The sequence below is a fragment of the Podarcis cretensis genome, assembly GCF_951804945.1.
Source record: "Podarcis cretensis genome assembly, chromosome: 1".
In the NCBI taxonomy this organism is placed as follows: domain Eukaryota; kingdom Metazoa; phylum Chordata; class Lepidosauria; order Squamata; family Lacertidae; genus Podarcis; species Podarcis cretensis.
This window is the reverse complement of record NC_137170.1, coordinates 106138512-106162145: the sequence shown is the minus strand read 5'-3', so window position 1 is coordinate 106162145 and position 23634 is coordinate 106138512. Positions and strand designations below refer to the sequence as shown.

At 40.7% G+C, this 23634-nt stretch overlaps 1 protein-coding gene across 50 annotated transcripts in view; it reads left to right on the top strand.

Moving 5' to 3' along the window:
- The window catches only part of NEB (nebulin), a 164189-nt gene that overhangs the window by 78232 nt on the left and 62323 nt on the right, over positions 1 to 23634 (top strand). For all 50 annotated transcript variants that reach the window (XM_079992010.1, XM_079992000.1, XM_079992011.1 and 47 more), the window contains 30 exons: positions 477 to 680; positions 1585 to 1689; positions 3122 to 3229; positions 4096 to 4407; positions 5070 to 5273; positions 5356 to 5460; positions 6099 to 6203; positions 6757 to 7068; positions 7834 to 8037; positions 8182 to 8286; positions 10307 to 10414; positions 11552 to 11863; positions 12522 to 12725; positions 12918 to 13022; positions 13903 to 14007; positions 14551 to 14862; positions 15414 to 15518; positions 16955 to 17053; positions 17250 to 17351; positions 17433 to 17540; positions 17788 to 18099; positions 18252 to 18356; positions 18446 to 18550; positions 19497 to 19601; positions 20324 to 20431; positions 20533 to 20646; positions 20766 to 20963; positions 21677 to 21781; positions 22369 to 22473; positions 22576 to 22680. In XM_079992010.1, coding sequence (XP_079848136.1) covers positions 477 to 680; positions 1585 to 1689; positions 3122 to 3229; positions 4096 to 4407; positions 5070 to 5273; positions 5356 to 5460; positions 6099 to 6203; positions 6757 to 7068; positions 7834 to 8037; positions 8182 to 8286; positions 10307 to 10414; positions 11552 to 11863; positions 12522 to 12725; positions 12918 to 13022; positions 13903 to 14007; positions 14551 to 14862; positions 15414 to 15518; positions 16955 to 17053; positions 17250 to 17351; positions 17433 to 17540; positions 17788 to 18099; positions 18252 to 18356; positions 18446 to 18550; positions 19497 to 19601; positions 20324 to 20431; positions 20533 to 20646; positions 20766 to 20963; positions 21677 to 21781; positions 22369 to 22473; positions 22576 to 22680 — 4686 coding nt within the window. The remainder of the gene's footprint in view (positions 1 to 476; positions 681 to 1584; positions 1690 to 3121; positions 3230 to 4095; positions 4408 to 5069; positions 5274 to 5355; positions 5461 to 6098; positions 6204 to 6756; positions 7069 to 7833; positions 8038 to 8181; positions 8287 to 10306; positions 10415 to 11551; positions 11864 to 12521; positions 12726 to 12917; positions 13023 to 13902; positions 14008 to 14550; positions 14863 to 15413; positions 15519 to 16954; positions 17054 to 17249; positions 17352 to 17432; positions 17541 to 17787; positions 18100 to 18251; positions 18357 to 18445; positions 18551 to 19496; positions 19602 to 20323; positions 20432 to 20532; positions 20647 to 20765; positions 20964 to 21676; positions 21782 to 22368; positions 22474 to 22575; positions 22681 to 23634) is intronic.

The window sequence follows — 23634 nt, the reverse complement described above, 5'->3', positions numbered from 1 at the left end:
CAGGGCTGGTGCCACTACCGAGAAGGCCCTCTGCCTGGTTCCCTGTAGCTTTGCTTCTTGCAATGAGGGAACCGCCAGAAGGCCCTCGGTGCTGGACCTCAGCATCCGGGCAGAACGATGGGGGTGGAGACGCTCCTTCAGGTATACGGGACCAAGGCCGTTTAGGGCTTTAAAGGTCAGCACCAACACTTTGAATTGTGCTCGGAAACGTAGTGGGAGCCAATGTAGGTCTTTCAAGACCAGTGTTATATGGTCTCGGCAGCCGCCCCCAGTCACCAGTCTAGCTGCCGCATTCTGGATTAGTTGTAGTAGACCCACTGAAATTAATAACCATGGTTAAGTCCATTAATTTTACCCCTAGTCTTCAAGATTTAGCATGGGATGGATCAAACATATGATAGTACGAATTGGCAGACCTTTAATTGGAGGAAACATTTTCAGCCGTATTGTTAATAGCCCAATTGTTTCCTTTGCAGAATGTCTACAAGCAAGACCTAGAATGGCTGCGTGGTATTGGTTGGATTCCAGAAGGTTCTTTGGAAGTCTTAAAAGTGAAGAAGGCTCAGGAGATCCTGAATGACAGACTGTACCGTCAACGACCAGACTCTGTGAAATTCACCGCTATTGTTGATTCTCCAGAAATTGTCTTGGCAAAGGCCAATGCTCTGCTTCAGAGCAATGTAAGAAACTTTGCATTTGCCTTTTGGTCCTCGGGTATCTGCATTTTGGATGTGAGGAGAATGTACTTCTAGATGCTTACTCCAGCATGCTGGAATCAAGTGAGATATATGAAAATAATAAGCACAAAACCCATGCAGCTTTGATTTTCAACAGTCACTTGAGGCTGCCTATGCTCTCATTTAAGATCACATTTAGACCCCTCTGAAGTCAAAGAAGACTTTCCATTGGGGCAATTGGGGTGCAGAGATTGCAGTTTGTTTCATGATCTGTACACTTTGCTAGATAGCCTATAAACTGAGTTACTGCTTGAAAACCATCCCATTCTGACTGCTATCATAGTAAACACCTTTATTTATTCAAATAAATGCAATGCAAACGTATAGGTTGTATCCAGTAGCAGCTTTCCAGTAGTGAAAGGTAATACCATTCGTATAAGGTGATACCACCTCATTTTGCCACACTCCCTTACCTATCGAATCCTTCCATGCCAGAAGGTCTCCCAAGCCTTAGGAGCAGTGGATAGGTGGGCATATATGAAAATTGTGTGCCCCATCTTTATCAAACAAAAGTACCTCCTTACAACTGCAAATATACTATTGGATGCAACCCTGCATTTGGAACATATTTCTGTATCTTTCTCTGATTGTTGAGGAACATAGATGCCGGGGCAGGTCTCGCAAAAGATTGCTTCTGTGATTAGAAATGCCAAACATTGCAATTTTTCTAACAGTGGAGTAGCCGCTGTTCTTTAATAAATCCCCAATAAAAAAGCCTTATGTGATGCTGCACACACGATTAGGCCGCTTACACAAGTAGCTTGTATGGAGGGTTTTGTATGTATACTCTCAATATGTACTTTGTATATTATAACAGGAAGAAATACTGTATTTTTCCCCTCATTAGGCATTATATCGTGAACTCTGGGATAAAGAAAAGACACAGTTTACTCTTCCAGCGGATACTCCTGAGATGGTTCTGTCCAAAATGAATGCTCTGAACGTCAGCAAAGTAAGAATTAAATGTGAATACATCTGTAAAGCAATTCTGACCTTTAAATAAGGGGTTTGGGTGAGAATTGCCTTTCAGTTAAAATTGTTTTATGACTGGAATTGAGAATACTAAAGGATGAATATATGAAATGCCCATTCAGTTCTCTATGTAGTAACCAATTCTGATTAGCTATGAGTAATGCCCTTTCACTGAATTCATGATTCCCTAGACTTGAGCAAACAAATGGAAGGTGGGAAGCAGGAACGTCTTTAATGTGAAAAATATGATATTGTTGATAGCTTATATCAAGCTAGGGGGTTTTCTGGAGCAGATTGGGTGGGGCAAAGTAGAGGAAGTTTTGTCACATCTACTGGAATGATGTTTGATCTTTCCCATAATACTGAATATTAGAAAAAACATTGCAATGTTTCTTAGTGTGAAGTTAGATAGCAGTAACTAAGAGGGTTTAATTTTATATTTTATTTCATCCCTTCGTTCCTCAGTTTTAACTCATTTATTTTTAGGCTCAGTATAAAAACATACATTTTTCAGCATTTATTTGAGTAAGATACATTATATGTTAGGGACATGGGTGGCGCTGTGGTCTAAACCACAGAGCCTAGGACTTGCCGATTGGAAGGTTGGTGGTTCGAATCCCCGTGACGGGGTGAGCTCCCGTTGCTCGGTCCCTGCTCCTGCCAACCTAGCAGTTCGAAAGCACGTCAAAGTGCAAGTAGATAAATAGGTACCGCTCTGGTGGGAAGGTAAACGCCGTTTCCGTGCGCTGCTCTGGTTTGCCAGAAGCGGCTTAGTCATGCTGGTCACATGACCCGGAAGCTGTACGCCAGCTCCCTCGGCCAATAAAGCGAGATGAGCGCCGCAATCCCAGAGTCGGCCATGACTGGACCTAATGGTCAGGGGTCCCTTTACCTTTACTACATTATAAGTTTGAATACATGTACCGGTATACACCATAGCAATAAAATTCTATTGTGGGAGCTTGACATGGAAGAAAAGGCAACATGGTAATATTTAATGCATCCCGTGCCATGGAATGACCTTCCCCTAGAGATACAATGGGCATCTACAGTGATGATGTTCCTCTGGTTGGTTTAAACACACATACTCAGAAAGGCCTTCCTAATCAATGATGTTTTAGTGCTGGCTCTGTTGTGGCATGTGCTTGGAACATGTTATTGCTTTACTGCGATGATTTTATTCGACACACTGACTTATTATTTTATAATGAGGCCAATTAATGTTTTCATAAATTATTAAGTCAATACATTTTTGTTTTGTTTTTTTCCATATTGATTGATCAAATTTACCATTACTTGCACTTAGAATTGCAACCTGAAGATCTTAAACACATGAGTTAATATTCAGGACCCTTACTATAAAAAATTGAAATACACTGACATGAATGCTGCATTATTCATTTCCTTCACAGAAACATTATGAAGCAGGGTGGGAAGAAGCCAAGAAAAAAGGTTATGACTTAAGAGTGGATGCCATTGCAATTCAGCATGCCAAGGCTTCGAGAAACATTGCCAGTGAGGTACTGTCAACTGTTGTATATTATTTCTGTAATGTTATTTCCTACAAGGCTAAACAGGTGGCTAATATTTTGGTAAATATTAGGAAACTGATTTTAGATTAGCATTTTCAGTTTTTAGACTGCTGGCACAAATACACCCTGAAATTTGCTTACATTGGTTCTCAAGCTGTAGAGATCTTTTCTTCCAGCATTGGCTATTGCCAGTTAAGCCAAGATGAGCTATTTTTCACAATCTTAGTTTAACTAGTCCCAAAATGGCAGGCATATTTTCAAGCAGACATATTAAATCTGATTTTACAGCCATTTATAGTAAATTATTACATTTCCACATTGGCTTGTATTTTTTAAAAAAGCTTTCATGAAAATTCATCAGCATCTTAGCGAGAAATTCTCCTAATATAATTTTTGTGTGCAATTTTGCCTAATATACACATTTTTGCGAAACCATTTTCCCTAATGAAATTTTTTATGATTTTCACTAATGCATGTTTTCATATTCATACTTTACACAAGAGTATCCATTTCTGCATGCACTACTTGGCCACAGATGTGCATTACAAAATTTGCAGAATGTGAATTTCAAAGCATAGTTGTGCTTCTTTTGGTTCTCATTTCAAAAAGTGTGAACTATGGAAGTGTGACTTTAACTGCAAACTGAACTGCATTTCCTTCTCATCCCTAATAGGAAGTCCAGGTAAATATTTTATAATATAAAGACAGAATTAGGGAGCCTTACTATGCTTTATCTACCCCCTGAATATTCCATAGTCGAATCCCTTGAAAATTGAAATACCAAGAACTTCTACTAACATTTCTCCTTGGAATTGGTCAGATTACTTAAGCTTCCAATTCTCTTTCTTGCTCAGTACAAGTACAAAGAAGCTCATGAGAAACAGAAAGGCCACTACATTGGATGCCCTTCAGTGAAGGAGGACCCTAAACTTTCATTTGCTGCCAAAGTATTGAAGATGCAGAATGACCGGTTGTATAAGCAAGCTTACAACAAATCCAAAGCCAATATTACTATACCGGTCGACATGATGTCTGTCCAAGCAGCAAAGCTATGCCAGTCTTTAGTAAGTGAGGTGGACTATCGTCAACATCTGCACCAGTGGTCTTGTCTGCCCGACCAGAATGATGTGATCCAGGCAAGGAAGGCCTACGAACTACAGAGCGATGTAAGTATATCTGTCCTCTGCAAAGCCAAACAAACAGCACAACACTGCTGGGACAGAAGGCAAAAGAGACATCATGGTAGATAGTGGTGGAAGATTTCCTTTTCTTAATTTTTACTTTGTTTCGCTGATAACATCTGTAGTTGCTTTATTAATGAAAACTGGCCCTGTCACATTTTCACGTAATTTAATCTTCACTTGATTTCATCATGAGTACCTTGGAAGAATTGAAATGTTGTTAGTTCAGAATGTCCAACACATCATACAGACAAGAATGACATGATAGACTTGGTATATCTAAAAATAGCTAATGAATCCATAACTAATTGGAGGGCTGTCATATGCATGGATTTGATTATCTTTCTGCCCACTCTATCTAGCCCAATCTACACAAGTCTGGAACTCTCCAGATGTTTTGGTCCACAACTCCCCAGCCAGCATAGTGCTGATCAAAGCTATAAATGCTGGTGTGAAATACAAGTGGAGGTCAAAGAAACATTTTGGTCTAGTCCAGAGAGATAGTACTGCTTAGATCCTGATGAAGTAATTGAGACAAGTTTGTCCTGACTTTCTGAAGTTCCATTCATTCTGTTTGCTACATGAAGTATTTCTTTTGAATTGAATTGAAATATCTTGCCCTTCCTTTCTGACATTTTCTCTCACAGGCTGTGTATAAATCAGATCTGGAGTGGCTCCGGGGGATTGGATGGATCCCCAATGAATCTCCAGAAGTGAAGAAGGTGAAATATGCGCAGGAAATTCTGAGTGACAACGTTTATCGCACTCCTCGGGATCGTTTGAAATTTACCCACATCGTTGACACTCCTGAAGTTGTGCTTGCCAAAACCAACGCTGAGCAACTGAGTCTTGTATGTAACACCTTTCAGCAACATGACATTATTTTAATTATTCAGCGGAAAGGAATTAACAGATAATTCTGTATTTTTGTAGGCTAAATACAGAGAAGCGTGGGATAAAGATAAAACTACGATCCATGTGATGCCAGACACACCAGAAATCATGCTGTCCAGGGCTAATGCTATCAATGTGAGCAATGTAAGTAAATCGCTACCATTCTTCTTACGATGCAACTCTACAACCTACTTCAGTTACTCAGATGAAGGGGGCTTTGGATGTTATAAGTTTGATGAAGCAAGCACCCATGTAAATTCTAGGTGGGGTATTGCACCTGCATTTATTTAGCTAGTTACAGGTAGGTCTCTGTGTTGGTCTGCCATAGTCGAAACAAAATTTAAAAATTCCTTCCAGTAGCACCTTAGAGACCAACTAAGTTTGTCATTGGTATGAGCTTTCGTGTGCATGCACACTCCGTATCTGAGGAAGTGTGCATGCACAAAAAAGCTCATACCAATGACAAACTTAGTTGGTCTCTAAGGTGCTACTGGAAGGAATTTATTTAGCTATTTGTATGCAAACTGGTAATCTATTGTGTTTGCGGAGATTCCACAAAACAGATGTGTTAGCACTTGTTATCCATAATTACTTACATGCACTTTAAATACTTTTCCTTACATAGTTTTATATGGAGATAACCTGTAATGTTTAAGGCATCTCTTACCTGCAAAAAACAGGAGTGATTAGAAAAAAGTAAAAGCTGATGGACAGTGAGCTTTCATAGATATGTAAGTGCTGAAAGAGGATGACAATATAATGTTGTTGGTTTTTTGTTGTAGAAACTTTATAGGGAATCATGGGATGACATGAAGAAAAATATTGACCTGAGAGCTGATGCAGTCCCAATCAAAACAGCCAGAGCCTCAAGAGAAATTGCCAGTGATGTAAGTATGCAAATAGAATTTGATAGTGTTTGGTAATCCATTATATCTAGACTTTTGTATCTAATGGAATTAAAATGCAGGAAACGGAAAATATATTAAAGTTCTCAGTTCAAGGCAAGATATAAAGACATTATGGGCCAGCTTTCACTAACCTAGTGCCCTCCAGATGTTTTGAACAAAAACATCCATCAGCTTCATCCAACATGACTGATGGACATTGTTGTCCAAAACATGTGAAGGGTGCCATCTTGGCGAAGGCTGCTGTTTGCTTTAAATATGCTCCAAGTAAAATGTCCAGTATCCTGATGAAGGTTTCTGAAGTAGAATATTAATCTCTTAGGACCAAAGCTTTCATCTTGTTGGTCAAAAAAATGTCAGATGAAGGATGTGTAAAATTCAAAGATCTATGCATGTGCTGAATATTTACATTACCAATACAATGGCACCCAACTGAGAAGTGCCAGAAGTGAGTTGCAGCTGAAAAAAAGCTCTGAGTCTGAGATAGCTATGGTGAAGATTCTAATTGTATACGTATTTTTTCAAATCCCATTAGTACAAATACAAGGAAGGCTACCGTAAGCAACTTGGACACCATGTGGGATGCCGAGACATTAACGACGATCCCAAGATGGTATTGGCTATGCACGTAGCTAAAATGCAGAGTGACCGTGAGTACAAGAAAGTATATCATCAATTGAAGACGAAGATCCACAGCCCTGTTGACATGCTGTCCGTCTTGCTGGCTAAGAACTGTCAGAAGCTTGTTAGTGACATTGATTACCGCCACTACTTGCATGAATGGACCTGCCTGCCAGACCAGAATGATGTCATCCAAGCCAGGAAAGCGTATGAATTACAGAGCGATGTGAGTGATTTTGTTATTGTTGCAATATCTCTTTTATGATGGCTTCTTGTCTATCACTCTCTTTCCTCTGTCATGACATTTGGTGGATTATTACTGTTGGCTCTACAATGATATTTTGTCTCCACAATTCTTATATATCTTTTCATTAAAAAGTAATAAACGTTTTACTTCTATGAACACGTGACACATATTAAGAGCCATAGTACATGTGAATTTTTTAACATATAAATTCGGTATTGTTTGGACAATCATCATACTTCTTTAAGAAAGAACACAAGGGGACATTGAGAACTCAATTCAACACATGTATCCATGCATACAAAGCTAATTGACGCTACCATGATCTGAAGAAGTAAGGCACCAAAACCTGAATTTGTGGCACCTGCATAGAACTAAATGCTTCTAGAGGTGTCCATTTCAATTGGTCTTTTACTTTCTATTCCAGAGAATTTTAGGTGTGAAAAGAATTCATTTAAGCTGCATTAAGCAGCCCATTTTTCATTTACTGGATTGCCTGAGTTGGAGTTATTTACTAGAATCTGTATTACTCATGGCCAGTACTGTTGTTCTGCCATATACAGTTTGAAAAGGGATAAAAAGAGGGCTGTTTATTAATACCCACATTAGTGGTATGTACTTCTTGTGATTGACCAGCCATGGAAGTTCTGTATTATGATGGGTAGAGCCGGAGAGGCAGCAACAGCCTTCTTAATAAATTGGAGGAAACATTTTCAGCCATATTGTTAATAATTGTTTCCTTTGCAGAACGTCTACAAACAAGACCTAGAATGGCTGCGTGGTATTGGCTGGATGCCAGAGGGCTCTGTGGAAGTGCTCAAAGTGAAGCACGCCCAAGATATCCTGAATGACAGATTGTATAAGCAACGTCCAGATGCACTGAAATTTACAAGTATTGCTGACCCACCACCCGTTGTCCTGGCTAAGATCAATGCCCAACAAGTCAGTGAGGTAAGCTTGGGAATTACCCAGTTACTGTATTCGTTATGATGACAAATTGGTATTGGGAACAGGTGAATTATAGTTGCATACCTTTGAAAAATAAGAGGCTTTTGTAATGCATTGCAATCATTTATGCCTTCACTTCCTTCTTAGAATCTGTATCGTGAAGCCTGGGATAAAGAGAAGACTCAGTTCCATCTTCCTTCAGACACCCCTGGGATGCTGCAGTCCAAGATTAATGCTCTGAATATCAGCAATGTAAGAGAATTAACTAACTATATACCCATGAGTGGAATGTGTGTAGTGATGCATCTGTACCTGTTCAACTGTGTCAAATGCAACTTCCCATCATTAACTGTTCTTAAAAACAAGAAGGCATTGGGGTCTTACTTGTGAGTTTTTATTCAGACGTAATAAAGAGAATTAACTGAACTTCATGTACAGAAGATATTAAAAAGAGACTGACTTGTTCCAAATCCCAACGTTGTCAGAGTGTTTCTTTGTTACACGCTTTGATGATTTTGTGATTTGGATAATGTCAGTCTTTCTTTAATATCTTCTGCCTGTCAAGCTCTATTATTACTAAATTGTACTTCCCCAAAATCATTCTGTTTCTTATCTAGGCCCCAAATAAATTGTCAGCGTCAGTTATATTATAATAATAATAATAATAATAATAATAATAATAATAATTTATTTATACCCCGCCCATCTGGCTGGGCCTCCCCAGCCACTCTGGGCGGCTTCCATAGAAAGCAAAAATACAGTAAATATCACATGTTAAAAACTTCCCTGAACAGGGCTGCCTTAAGATGTCTTCTGAATGTCAGGTAGTTGTTTATCGCTTTGACATCTGCTGGAAGGGCGTTCCACAGGGCGGGCGCCACTACCGAGAAGGCCCTCTGCCTGGTTCCCTGTAGCTTTGCTTCTCGCAATGAGGGAACCGCCAGAAGGCCCTCGGCGCTGGACCTCAGCATCCGGGCAGAATGATGGGGGTGGAGACGCTCCTTCAGGTATACTGGACCGAGGCCGTTTAGGGCTTTAAAGGTCAGCACCAATACTTTGAATTGTGCTCGGAAACGTACTGGGAGCCAATGTAGGTCTTTCAAGACCGGTGTTATATGGTCTCGGCGGCCGCCCCCTGTCACCAGTCTAGCTGCCGCATTCTGGATTAGTTGTAGTTTCCGAGTCACCTTCAAAGGTAGCCCCACGTAGAGTGCATTGCAGTAGTCCAAGCGGGAGATAACCAGAGCATGCACCACTCTGGCGAGACAGTCCGCAGGCAGATAGGGTCTCAGCCTACGTACCAGATGGAGCTGGTAAACAGCTGCCCTGGACACAGATTTGACCTGTGCCTCCATGGATAGCTGTGAGTCCAAAATGACTCCCAGGCTGCGCACCTGGTCCTTCAGGGGCACAGTTACCCCATTCAGGACCAGGGAATCCTCCACACCTGCCCGCCTCCTGTCCCCCAAAAACAGCACTTCTGTCTTGTCAGGATTCAACCTCAATCTGTTAGCCGCCATCCATCCTCCAACCGCCTCCAGACACTCACACAGGACCTTCACCGCGTTCACTGGTTCTGATTTAAAAGAGAGGTAGAGCTGGGTATCATCCGCATACTGATGAACACCCAGCCCAAACCTCCTGATGATCTCCCCCAGCGGCTGCATGTAAATGTTGAAAAGCATGGGGGAGAGGACAGAACCCTGAGGCACCCCACAAGTGAGAGCCCAGGGGTCTGAACACTCATCCCCCACCACCACTTTCTGAACACGGCCCAGGAGGAAGGAGCGGAACCACTGTATGACAGTGCCCCTAGCTCCCAGCCCCTCAAGACGGTCCAGAAGGATGTTATGGTCGATGGTATCAAACGCCACTGAGAGATCCAGCAGAACTAGGAAACAGCTCTCACCTTTGTCCCTAGCCCGCCGAAGATCATCAACCAGTGCGACCAAGGCAGTTTCAGTCCCATGATGAGGCCTGAATCCCGACTGAAAGGGATTTGTTTGCATGCATGCAAACAAATATATCTGTATAAGATATATTTATGCAGTGTTTGTATGTGTCATATTACACAGCATTCACATTTTTACTCTTTTGGCTGCAGTCCTATGCATTCCATATTTACTTCGGAGTAAGGCCCATTGAGCACAGTTGGATTTACTTCTAAGTAAACCTGCATTGGATTGCAGTGTTGATTGAGGAATGTCTATAGTGGTTTTCATCATGTATTTTATGATTACATTGAAAACTGTGCATTTTATTCTGATTGCAGAAACATTACACTGGAGCCTGGGACGAGGCCAAAGCAAAAGGATACGACATAAGAGGTGATGCTATTTCAGTCAAGCATGCCAAAGCCTCCAGAGAAATTGCCAGTGAGGTACAATCTCTTTTATTTAACATTTACTTCTCAAATGGCTATATCTTTTCATATGATGAGTGTACATGTCAAAGTATATGAACAATTTGATAATTCAGCCTCAAAACCGTATTTATCCACCCATATACAAGATCCTCTACTGCATGTCTATGACATCATTCTTTCCATTCTTTTACAATTTATGAAAGTGTCTTCTTTCAAACAATCAGAAAGTTTAATATAATCCATTATTTTAAATGCCAAAGAGCTAACTGTGATAAATTTGGAGATATTTGGCACTGTAAAGACTTTGCAATAATTAAATCTGTTGCTTCCTGTTGTTAAAAACACCCAAGTGTTCCCCCCCTCCCCTTTCTTTACAATCACTTTAAAGTTTTCTCTTAAGTTGTGGAATGTCAGAGACCTCCGTGTATAAGATAGTATATAAATTAATTAAATAATAATAATAAAATAATCTTGCATAGTTTACAAATCAAGTTTAGCACCCTGAGCACACCATCCTATGCATTTTTACTCAGATAGGTAAATTCCACCATGCCCAACTGGGCTTTGTTCCAAGTAAAAATGCATATGATTGCCATTTCTGAACTATTTATTTGGATAGCCAAATTTCATCAGTAGCTTTTCACTATTAAACAAAGTGGTCTGTGCCTTTCAAAAGACATTGTGACTTTGTATAATTTGCAACCACATATATATTCGGTTATTTGAAAAAAATACATCTTTTTACTTAGGCTCAGGATGTATACAATTAGGGGTGGCCAAAAATGTCAATTCTCCACATTTCCACATTGACTTGTTTTGGGGTTTTTTTTTAGTTCTAATAAAAATTCATTAGCATTTTTGTGCGAATTCTTCCTAATACATATACACTTCTGTATACAGTATTCATAGAGTGTGAATTATGGAAGTGTGACTTTAAATGTAAAATGAACCGCATTTCTCTCTCATCCCTAATAACAAATCCAGGTAAATATTTCATAAAGACATAAAGAATTAGGGAGCCGTACTATGTTTTATTTACCCTCTCATTATTCCATAGCTAAATCCCTTAAAAACTGAAGCCTCAAGAACTTCTAACTTTTCTCCTGAAAATTGATCAAATAACTGTAACTTCCGATTCTTTTTCCTGCTCAGTACAAGTACAAAGAAGCTCATGAGAAACAGAAAGGCCACTACATTGGATGCCCTTCAGTGAAGGAGGACCCTAAACTTTCATTTGCTGCCAAAGTATTGAAGATGCAGAATGACCGGTTGTATAAGCAAGCTTACAACAAATCCAAAGCCAATATTACTATACCGGTGGACATGATGTCTGTCCAAGCAGCCAAGCAATGCCAGTCTTTAGTAAGTGAGGTGGACTATCGTCAACATCTGCACCAGTGGTCTTGTCTGCCCGACCAGAATGATGTGATCCAGGCAAGGAAGGCCTACGAACTACAGAGCGATGTAAGTATTTCTGTCCTTTGCAAAGTGATGTAAGTATATCTGTCTTTTGCAAACACACATTACTGCTGGGACAGAAAGCAAAAGAGACATTATGATAGATAGTTGTGGAAGATTTCCTTTTCTTAATTTTTACTTTGTTGTGTTAATGAAAACTTGTCTTGTCACATTTTCACGTAATTTAATCTTCCCTTGATTTCATCATGAGTACCTTGGGAGGAAGAACTGAAATGTTGTTAATTCAGAATATCCAACACAGACAAGAGTGATGTGATAGACTTGGCATATCTAAAAATAGCTAATGAATCCATAAGCGATTGGAGTGCTGTCATATGTATGGATTTGATTATCTTTCTGCCCACTCTATCTAGCCCAATCTACACAAATCTGGAACTCTCCAGATGTTTTGGTCCACAACTCCCCAGCCAGCATAGTGCTGATCAAAGCTATAAATGCTGGTGTGAAATACAAGTGGAGGTCAAAGAAACATTTTGGCCTAGTCCAGAGAGATAGTACTGCTTAGATCCTGATGATGTAATTGAGACAAGTTTATCCTGACTTTCTGAAGTTCCATTCAGTCTACAGTATTTACCACATGAAGTATTTCTTTTGAATTGAACTGAAATATCTTGCTCTCCCTCTCTGAAATTTTCTCTCACAGGCTGTGTATAAATCAGATCTGGAATGGCTCCGGGGGGTTGGATGGATCCCGCATGAGTCTCCAATAGTGAAGAGGGTGAAATTTGCCCAGGAAATTCTGAGTGACAACGTTTATCGCACTCCTCGGGATCGTTTGAAATTTACCAACATCGTTGACACTCCTGAAGTTGTCCTTGCCAAAACTAACGCTGAGCAACTGAGTCTTGTATGTAACTCCTTTGAGTAATGTGACATTATTTTAAGTATGCTGCAAACCTTCCTATCAGTTTGTAACATGAAGCATCTATTTGTATTAATATAAAAGTTATTCATGTTCCTAAACTTAAAGGGAAATTATGTAGGAATGTGAGCACTGGTGCAGAAGGAATTACAAGATAATTTCGATGTTTTTTTTCAGGCAAAATACAGAGAAGCTTGGGATAAAGATAAAGTTATGATCCATGTGATGCCAGACACACCAGAAATCGTTCTGTCCAGGGCTAATGCTATCAATGTGAGCCATGTAAGTAAATTGCTACCTTTCTTCTTATGTTACAACTCTACAACCTTCTTAAGTTACTCAGATGAGGTGGGCTTTGGATGTTACAAGTTCATTATGCAGCAAGCACCCATGTAAATTCTATGTGGGTTATTGCACCTGCATATGTGCAAACTGGCAATCTATTGTGCTTGTGGAGATGCCACAAAACAGATGTTAGCACTTGTTATCCACAGTTACTTACATGCAGTTTAAATACTTTTCCTTACATAGTTTTATATGGAGATAATCTGTAACTCTTACCTGCAAAAACAGGAGTGATTAGAAAAAAAGTAAAAGCTAATTGACAGTGAGCTTTCATATACCGTATTTTTCACCCTATAGGACACACTTTTCCCCCCCAAAAAATGAAGGGGAAATGTGTGTGCGTCCTATGGGGCGAATGCAGGCTTTCGCTGAAGCCTGGAGAGCGAGAGGGGTCGGTGCGCACCGACCCCTATCACTCTCCAGGCTTCAGGAGAGCCCCACCGCCAGCCCCACAAACTTGGGGGATAGCAGGAGGCACAGCATGCCTTTCCCGCTGTCCTCCGACTTGGTTAGAAGGCTGGCAGAGGGTTTCCCCCTCCTCCAGCCCCGCAAGCTCCCAGAGTGATGCCAAAGCTGCACGCAGCTTCGGCATCGCTCTGGGTCCCGTTCTGGGGGCTGGGGGAGGGGGAAGCTTGGGCTTCCCCCGCCCCAGCCCCGCGCCTGGGGGGGGGGGAATAATTTTTTTTCCCCTTTATTCCCCGCCCAAAAATCTAGGTGCGTCTCATGGACCGGAGCGTCCTATAGGGCGAAAAATACGGTATAAGTAAGTGCTGAAAGAGGCTAATGACAATATAATGTTTTTGGTTTTTTATTGTAGAAACTTTATAGGGAATCTTGGGATGACATGAAGAAATATATTGACCTGAGAGCAGATGCAGTCCCAATCAAAACAGCCAAAGCCTCAAGAGAAATTGCCAGTGATGTAAGTATGCAAATAGAATTTGATAGTGTTTGGTAATCCATTGTCTCTGGACTTTTGTATCTAATGGAATTAAAATGCAGGAAACAGAGAATATATTAAAGTTCTCAGTTCAAGGCAAGATATAAGGACATTATGGGCCAGCTTTCACTAACCTAGTGCCCTCCAGATGTTTTGAACTAAAACATCCATCAGCCTCATCCAACATGACTGATGGACATTGTTGTCCAAAACATGTGAAGGGTGCCATCTTGGCGAAGGCTGTGCATGTGCTCCAAATAAATTGTCAACTATCCTGATGAAATATTATGCTCTGCCATTGGTCAAAAAAAGGTCAGGTAAAGGATAGGTAACGCACAGAATTCAAAAATATGTGATTTGCTCAATAGATTGCAAGTAAAGGTGAGCATGAATGCAGCCTTTGTTTAGCATCTTAGGAACAGAGTTAAATGGAAAACTCTTGCCAATCTTATCAATCTTTCTACAGTCTGAGATAACGAATTTGAAAATTCTAATTGTATATGTATTTTTTTCAAATCCTATTAGTACAAATACAAAGAAGGCTACCGTAAGCAACTTGGACACCATGTGGGATGCCGAGACATTAACGACGATCCCAAGATGGTATTGGCTATGCATGTAGCTAAAATGCAAAGTGAGCGGGAGTACAAGAAAGTATATAATCAATTAAAGACGAAGATCCACAGCCCTGTTGACATGCTGTCCGTCTTGCTGGCCAAGAACTGTCAGAAGCTTGTTAGTGACATTGATTACCGCCGCTATCTGCATGAATGGACATGTCTCCCTGACCAGAATGATGTCATCCAAGCCAGGAAAGCGTATGAATTACAGAGTGACGTGAGTGATTTGGTTGTTGTTGAAATTCCTCTTTCTTGATATTTAGAATACTTGTGTGAACAGGTAAGATCCATACTATATGTGAATTTTTTTAATATAAATTCATTATTGTTTGGACAATCATCAGACGTCTTTAAGAAAGCACACAGAAGGACATTGAGGCCTCACTTCTGCACATGCATCCATGCATACAAAGTTAATTGCTTTCCATTATGTATAGATTTGAGCTCTCATTCTTTTCATGATTGTATTACCTGATTTGAATATGTCGAGCAAACATAGGATATAGCACCATCTTGCCTTCTGCAGAAGGCAAGATGGTGGTAGACACAGCATAATCAAAATGGGGAGTGTAATATTTGTTCCTGGCATATTCTGTACCTGAATAGTTCCTCCTTTCAGTTTTCTATTATCCCATTCTTTTTGTAGGCTCTTGGAAAACAAGCCCTCTTTTCCCTTTTAGTTAAAAACAATCAAGTTTGGTATGAAACACTCCATGCAGGGGAAAAAGTGTTGCAAATAACTGTTCTTATTTTCCCCTGACTCTGCAGGCTGTTTATAAATCCGACTTGGAATGGCTGCGTGGAATTGGCTGGATGCCAAATGACTCTGTCTCTGTCAATCACGTCAAACACGCTCAGGACATTTTAAGTGAGGTAATAACAACTAGTTAAAAATATCATTCGCAGAGATTTTCATAGAATCCTAGAGTTGGAATGGACTCAAGGGTCATCTAGTCCAGCCCGCTGCAATGCTGGAATCTCAGCTAGAGCTTCCATGACAGATGGCCATCCAACCTCTGCTTAAAAACTTCCAAGGAAGGAGAGTCCGCCACCTTCTTAAATTGGCCTTCTTTTGTTTGCATTTCATTTATGTTTATATTTTTTATGTTCCCAAATGAAGCCCAAAGTGGCTAAAAGCAAAGCAGAAAGCAACGCAACTGGCACAAAATAGCAAAATGCATGTCAGTGTAACAAAACATGGCATCTAGCAAAATAGAAAGCAAGTCAAAGCAAATTCATGTCAAAATATTGTCAAGTATACAAAAGACCTGTAATCTGCGCAATCTTATAAGTGTATATTCAGAAATAATTCCCACTGAGATCAATAAAACTTACTCTCAGGTAAATGTACATAGGATTGCAGACTAGATAATTTCTTCAATAAGGAGGCTCCACTTTCTGGCATTAGTGTCCCCATCTTGCGTCCCCATATTTGGGAAAGAATGATGCTTATTAAAACTAATCCTGCCAGTGACATTTCTTGTTTGTTACTATACCTTATCCTTCACGTAGCTATTTCCAGAGGCAGGATTATCTTCCCCTCCCTCCCCACACAAAAACATCTTGGAGGTCCCGGGCCACAGAGAGGTTAGGCTGGCCTCAACCAGAGCCAGGGCTTTTTCGGCTGTGGCTCCAATCTGGTGGAACGCTCTGTCACAAGAGACTAGGGCCCTGCGGGACTTGACATCTTTCCGCAGGGCCTGCAAGACAGAGCTGTTCCGCCAGGCCTTTGGCCAGGGCACAACCTAACCCCCTCCTTTGGCAATCCTCACAGAGCCCAATGGTTGCCATTAATCTGATTTAACTGCTTTTATAATGAACTGATTTTAGAATGTTGCATCATTTTACTGTTGTTAGTCGCTCTGAGCCCAGCTTCGGCTGGGGAGGGCGGGATATAAATAAAATTTTGTTATTATTTATTATTATTTTATTATTGTGGTTCCAAAAGTAATTTTGTTTGGGGGAGAAACAGGAAGTCGAGTTTCCCCACTTATGTTTTGGCTCATTCACCCAGCACTTTGGGCTTGGATAGGCAATATCTAGCCTTGATATTAAGGTCTGGGTATTTTATACTTGGGGGGAAAAAACCTTTTTGGAAAGTTAGTGCCTCATTATCATATGAGAGATCCTAACTCAACAGTGGTGGTTCTGTTACTGAGTGTGGTCTGGAGAGGACAGAAAGCAAGATAAACATTAAAAAGGAGACAGTCCCTGTCCTTGAATATTTTCCCCTCAACTCTCTCTCTTTTCACTTATTGCTGGTGCAAACAATTGTATGGCCTCATTGCTTTTCTTTTATTTCTGCACAGAGACTGTATCGCACAAAAGTTGACAAACAGCCGTTTACACCAGTGGCTGACAGGGTTGATTATATCACAGCCAAACAAGGCGGGGAAATACTAAGTGATGTAAGTATTACCTCTTATTTTGATTCAGTTCAGTGTACGCACGTCAGACAGATTTTCTTCATCCACAAAAACTAAACCATGTATCTGTGGAAACTGGGGCCTTAAAAATTCACTGAGTTTTATTGTGTGAGTCTAGTTATACATATATAACTTGTAAATCTAAAAGACTTTTATTATGTATGTTTTACTTTTTCAGATTAAGTACCACCAGGAATGGAATAACATCAAGACAAACTATACGCTGACAGACACGCCACAGTTAGATGCAGCTAAAGAAGCAGCCAGGATTCTTAATCATGTATGTACTTTCCTTGTTTTGTTTTGTTTTAATGGAATCAGTGACAGTCCTTATGTAACTCTTTAATTCTCTGTTTTACAGCATCTGTACAAGGAGAATTGGGAAAGAGAGAAAGCTACTGGTTATCTTTTGCCTCACGACAGTGTGCCTATCCGCCATGCCAAGCATTCAAGTGATGTCCAAAGCGAGGTAAACACTCTTTAGCTTTAAAATCACACAGACTTCTGTCGCTATCAAAGAGCCCATCCTTCATATCTTTCGTTTCAGTGGTTCATCTTCTTTTAAAGAAAACTCTTGCATGCTATTCCCAGAGATGGAAGACCACCAAGTAAACAAAGCAGATATGCTTTCATGAAATCATAAGGATAACCCAGAGAGTTAGGATTAGGAAAGATCCAGTGCAGATATTTAAAGAACCTGTGTTTTCCCATTTCAGCTGAAATACAAGGCAGACTATGTCCACCAAAGAGGTCACTACGTCGGTGTCAATAATATGAGAGAGGACCCGAAACTGGTGTGGTTTGAACATGCCGGCAAGATCCAGAACGACAGATTGTATAAACAGGCATATAACAAAACCAAGTCCAAAATTCATATACCTCCAGATATACTGTCTGTCATTGCAGCCAGAGACTGCCAGCATGTTGTCAGTGAAATTCCGTATCGCCATTACCTTCATGAATGGACTTGCCACCCTGATCAGAATGACTGCATCCAGGCAAAGAAAGCATATGACCTTCAAAGCGATGTAAGTGATTTTTGCAATCAGATCGCACCAGTTTAAGAGTTTGATATTGGTATACCCAAGAGCAATTGCCTGGGAAGGGAAATCAAGGCTCAGCTTGTCCTTTTGTCTGCATAGGTGTGAATAATATTCTTCAACTTTTTTAATATGTACAGAATATTTATAAATCTGATCTGGAATGGATCCGCGGCTGTGGCTGGATTCCCTTAGATTCAGTGGAGCATCGGAAAGTGAAGAACGCTCAGAACCTGATTGATAAGGTAAGATGCAATTTTCACACATTTGTGGCAGCATCCTATTCATTTCCTGTTACTGTTATTTATGATAATCTAATCATGTCTACCTACAGAGACTCTACACAAAAGAGGCTATTGATAATTTTGCCAATTTCACTCCTGTGGAAGACCCTCCAGCTATTGTTCTGGCAAAGGCAAACGCAATTAATCAGAGTGATGTAAGTATCCTTTAAATCAGAATTTCTGAGTAAATACATGTTGTTGTTGTTGTTGTTGTTGTTGTTGTTTAGTCGTTTAGTCGTGTCCGACTCTTCGTGACCCCATGGACCAGAGAACGCCAGGCACTCCTGTCCTCCACTGCCCCCCGCAGCTTGGTCAGACTCATGCTGGTAACCTCGAAAACACTATCCAACCATCTCGTCCTCTGTCGCCCCCTTCTCCTTGTGCCCTCCATCTTTCCCAACATCAGGGTCTTCTCCAGGGAGTCTTCTCTTCTCATGATGTGGCCAAAGTACTGGAGCCTCAGCTTCACAATCTGTCCTTCCAGTGAGCACTCAGGGCTGATATAAAAGTGTCATGTCTCTTGATCACTGCAGCTAGAACTATGAAGGTATTTGCGTAACTCAAATGTTCAGGAACATACGACAATATTTTAAAAACGACCACATGCCAAAGTAGTCCTGCGAAAGGAAATGACAGTATTTTTGTGTAAATAATTTTTTGTGGCATATCCCTTAAGATGGCGTATGGAAGAGTTGCCTCACAATTCATGAAGAATGAAATGTTTAAACAGAATATGTGTTGTATAATTTGTTTTAACGTGTGCTGTCTTGGGAGAAAGGTATTAGAATAAATAGATAGAATAATTCTGTCAAAATGATGGTATGACATTGAATTTGCTATATCATTCAGAAGTAATAACAAACATAGGTAAACAACAAGACACCTCAAAGGAGCTCAAAATGATCTTCATAACTTAGTGAATTTGAAGAATAAAAGAAAACACCCCAGCATGAGGCATTTAGTATGTTCACCTCATGCATCAAGAAGCTGATTAAGACATTCATCCCTTAAGAAGCACAGCATACTGAATATGTCATCCTGGTGTGTGTGTGGTAGCACGTGGAATGATGGGTTAACACTCTATTTAATTTTTCTCTCTAGCTGAAATACAAAGAAACCTTTAACCTTGAAAGAGGCCACTACATTGGTTCTGATGACACTCCAGCCCTGAGTCATTCTAGAGATATGGCTAAACTGTACAGTGATGTAAGTTTCTTGCTGTTCGTGTATCTAATAATGAAAACTCAATGTGTTACTACAGGGGTAGGGAACCTCAGGCCACTTGTGATCCCTTCCAGGCCTGTGATCCTTCTCCACCTTCTCCTTGATTGCTTCATTGCAACAATCCGCTTGCTTGTGCATGTGTAGAAAGTCCTGACTTCTGCACAACTGGAATGTAGCCTACTGTACAAAAGTTGGCCTACTGTTTTCACAAAATTAGGAAGTGTTTGTTTTCGATGATAAAGTTTCAGGCTTCTGGGTGAACAGCACATTGAGGATATTGTATGAAAATAGGTGCTACAGGTAGGGAACTTTAGGTCCCTAGCTTAGACAAGTCCCCATCTACTAGCTTCACCCATTGGGAAGGTGCCATATCTTAGTGGTACAGCACTAGGACATAGTGCAGAACATCTTTGGTTCTGCTCCAGGTATAGCTGGAAAGAACATCTCATTGAGACCCTTGAGGGCTGCTGCCATATATAGTTAGACATATAGTAGACATATAGTAGACAACCCTGTGAAGGTAATGAAATTTAATTCAGGGAAGTATTTATATAGTGTTGTGCTATGGAAAAATTGAAAGAGCCCTAGATTGTGTTGTAGAGAATGCATAGTGGTTTAGTTGATTTGCTTTTGCTCTCCAATGATTACATTCGTTGGAAAACATCCTGCTCATTTATATCCCATGTGCACCTTTTGCCATCTAGAACCTGTACAAGGATTCATGGGAATCCACCAAGGCCATTGGGTACACTCTGCCTCCAGACTACATCCCTATTGTCGGTGCCAAACATGCCGATTACATTAACAGCGAGGTAAGTGTGACCCTTCTTTCCCTCGTTAACTACTTTGCCACTGTTTGCTTGTGGGGCTGCTATGTGTCTTATCTAACGTGTCCCATGTTTGCACTTCACAGCTCAAATATAAAGAAGGGTATGAGAAGCAGAAGGGCCATTATCTGGCTGGGACACAAATAAATGATTTCCCAAGTGTTGTCCATTCTCTTGCTTTCCAAAAAATAAGGAGTGCGGTAAGTAGTGTTGTTGTTGTTGTTGTTGTTGTTGTTGTTGTTGGGTGGGGCTCTTCCTTGAGTCTGAATAATGTGAAAAAACAAACATATATTTTCCATCTTAATCTCCTGATTTCTAGCTGGCCTACAGGAAGAATTATGAGGACACCAAGGCACACATTCATATCCCAAGTGACATGATAAACCACGTGTTGGCTAAGAAATGCCAGTACATCCTTAGTGACCTTGAATACCGAACTTACCTCCATCAGTGGAACTGTTCACCTGAGGAGCACGATGTTATTATGGCTAAAAGAGCCCAGGAAATTCTAAGCGACGTATGTATTTACCCGATCAAATTGAGAACCATTTCATTTGCTATAGAGAAGCAGGAAAAGGTGGTGTTGTGAGTAGCTTGCTCTTTTGCTTTACAAATTGGGGTAGTGTGGTTCGTGAAGAAGAAGCATCCAACCCAAATCTTGCTGGACCCATAAAGTCATAGGAAGGCATTGGGCAAATCATTCCTCCTATCTCAGCCCAATGGACAATTTGATGAGGGATAGGTGACCATTATGGCCAAATACCGTCTCAGTGTACTGAACTGGCCCAGGATTTGCTGGATCCTGAGTTGCTCTCACATCAGGCATGTTCCAGGTCCATTTGCTATGGCAGCCTGAAGCTGGTACAGGAATGAGTCCGGATCTGCTTGCTCCACCTTCTGCCACCACCGTGAATGGCTTGGGTGCAGCTGCAGTGGTTGCTCTGCAGCGGCAGGTTTGAACAGCAGTCTTAGATGATGTATGTAACATGCTGGAAGAACTCTATAGCTTTATAGAAATACTAACTGTTATTCTAAGAGAATTCTCAAAGTGGGAATGGTAGAAGTCATCTGGAACCCATGCAGGCAGCCCCAGAATACATGTAAATCTCTTATATCACTTCCACTCCTCACTTTTCTACACTGGACCAAAACATTAGTATGACTGGAGATGTTTGAAACAATGTATAATGAGTTCATTGCATTCCCCCCCCCCACTACTGTCATGTGCAGGTTGTGTACAAGGATGACTTAACATGGCTGAAGGGAATTGGATGCTATGTGTGGGACACACCTCAAATCCTGCACGCTAAGAAGTCTTATGATCTTCAGAGTCAAGTAAGCAAATGGATCTCGCTTGGGGATGGTGGTGGTGGTGCTGGAACTGGGAACCATGTCTCTCTATAAGGTTTCCTTATTTGATCAGTTTGGGGTTTGCACCATTTCCCATTCATAGAGGTGCTAAAGAATATTGGGTAGCAGGATTAGGAAAGATGCCTGCCTCAGGCCTCAGAGAGCTCTTTTCAATCAGAGTCATAGACAGTACTTAACCAAATGATCCTGACTCAGTATAAGACAAATCCTTAGAATTGTTGGAATTTCCCACTTGTGGATAAATGCAGGCATAAATTCATTAAAATATGACAGCGGCCATCTTTCCTTCCAGAGAATAAAGCAAGCCACTGTACTTAAAACAGCCGTTAGCTTCCTTGAAAGTGCTAAGTGCACTAACTAACATTTTAAAAAACCACATCTGATTAGTAGCACTATGCTATATTAAGGTGATTTATTCCCCATACCTGCCAAAGGGACTTCAAAGAAACCAAAGAAGGAATCCTATTGCTACACAGTGTGCTTAGAGTTGCTAAATAATCCAGTGTAGCTGTTCTCTGTCCTAATGCCTTCTTTTTGCCTTGGTTTCACAGTTGCTCTACACAAAAGCAGGAAAAGACAATTTACAGAACTACGGTGTGGTTATGGATACTCCAGTTTATGTAACTGCTATTGAGAGTGGCATCAATGCTAGTGACGTGAGTCATTCTCCTCCTTTCCTTTGCCCTGGTTCATTTTCTTCCCTTCCCTTGAATTGTAAAGGGAACTACAGTAATGACTGAATCTGCCTTTGATTATAGGTGAAATACAAAGAACAATACCATAAAATGAAGGACCAATATACCACAGTTTTGGAAACAGTTGATCATGATAGGATTCAGAACCTCAAGCACCTTTTCAGTAGTGTGAGTGTTTAAACTTTATTTTCAGGGGCTAATGAGATGGGCTGTTTTTGGGTGGTGGTTTATCTTGGAATTCTTTTAGCTATAAGTACCTGGGTATGCTAGCCAATATTTATTTCTTCCCTTCACATGGTGTCAGGGAGGCTTAACCCAAAGTACGGAGCAATAATGCAGAGTGCTGTACACAGATTAGAACTATTTCAATTAAAATTCACAGTACACAGGTCTCTGATTAACAGCATATTGCTACTGCTGTCTGAGGACCCAGCAAAAGGGGAATGTTTTCACCGGACATTGGAACACAGCATGACTCGGGGCTAGCATACCTGGGTTTACATCCCTACAATCTGGTATGCCTCTTGAAATTGCCACCTGTGGCTAATCACAATACACTTAGGAGAAACTGAAGTTTTTCAGCCCTGCTCCAAAAATTATGGAATTTCCCGATCCTGAAGGATGACAGATCAAACCTGAGCTTGACGTTTAGTGTTGAAATTTCTTTCCTTTTGGGTTGCCTTTTCTAAGTTGGGGTGTGGAAGGCCATGATTTTTAGTATCCATTTTGTTTGTGTGGATTTAAGCAATTGTTTCCTTCCCTGACTATGTGAAAGAATGTGTAGCTCTAGGCCTTTCTGCTTTAAAAGGCAGAAAATGTGAAAAGGTGTCTTAATATTTGGTTCTTACTCATGGTTCTTACTGCTTTGGGGCTTCATAGAAGATGACTCTAAGGCAGCTCAAAATATTTGGGCGTGTCTACACCAGAGGTAAATATGGATTTGCACCTTCCTGTCCCCGTTAATAATAAGGGCATCTACATGACATCTTCAGCATCCCAACAATCCCCCCCCTTTAAATGTGGGATTTTTAATCCTTGGATTTCAACGTTTCCCAGGAGCAGAAGGCCCCACATTTAAAGAAGAGGACAGGAGAACACTTTGATGGGGAGGACGTCCTGTAG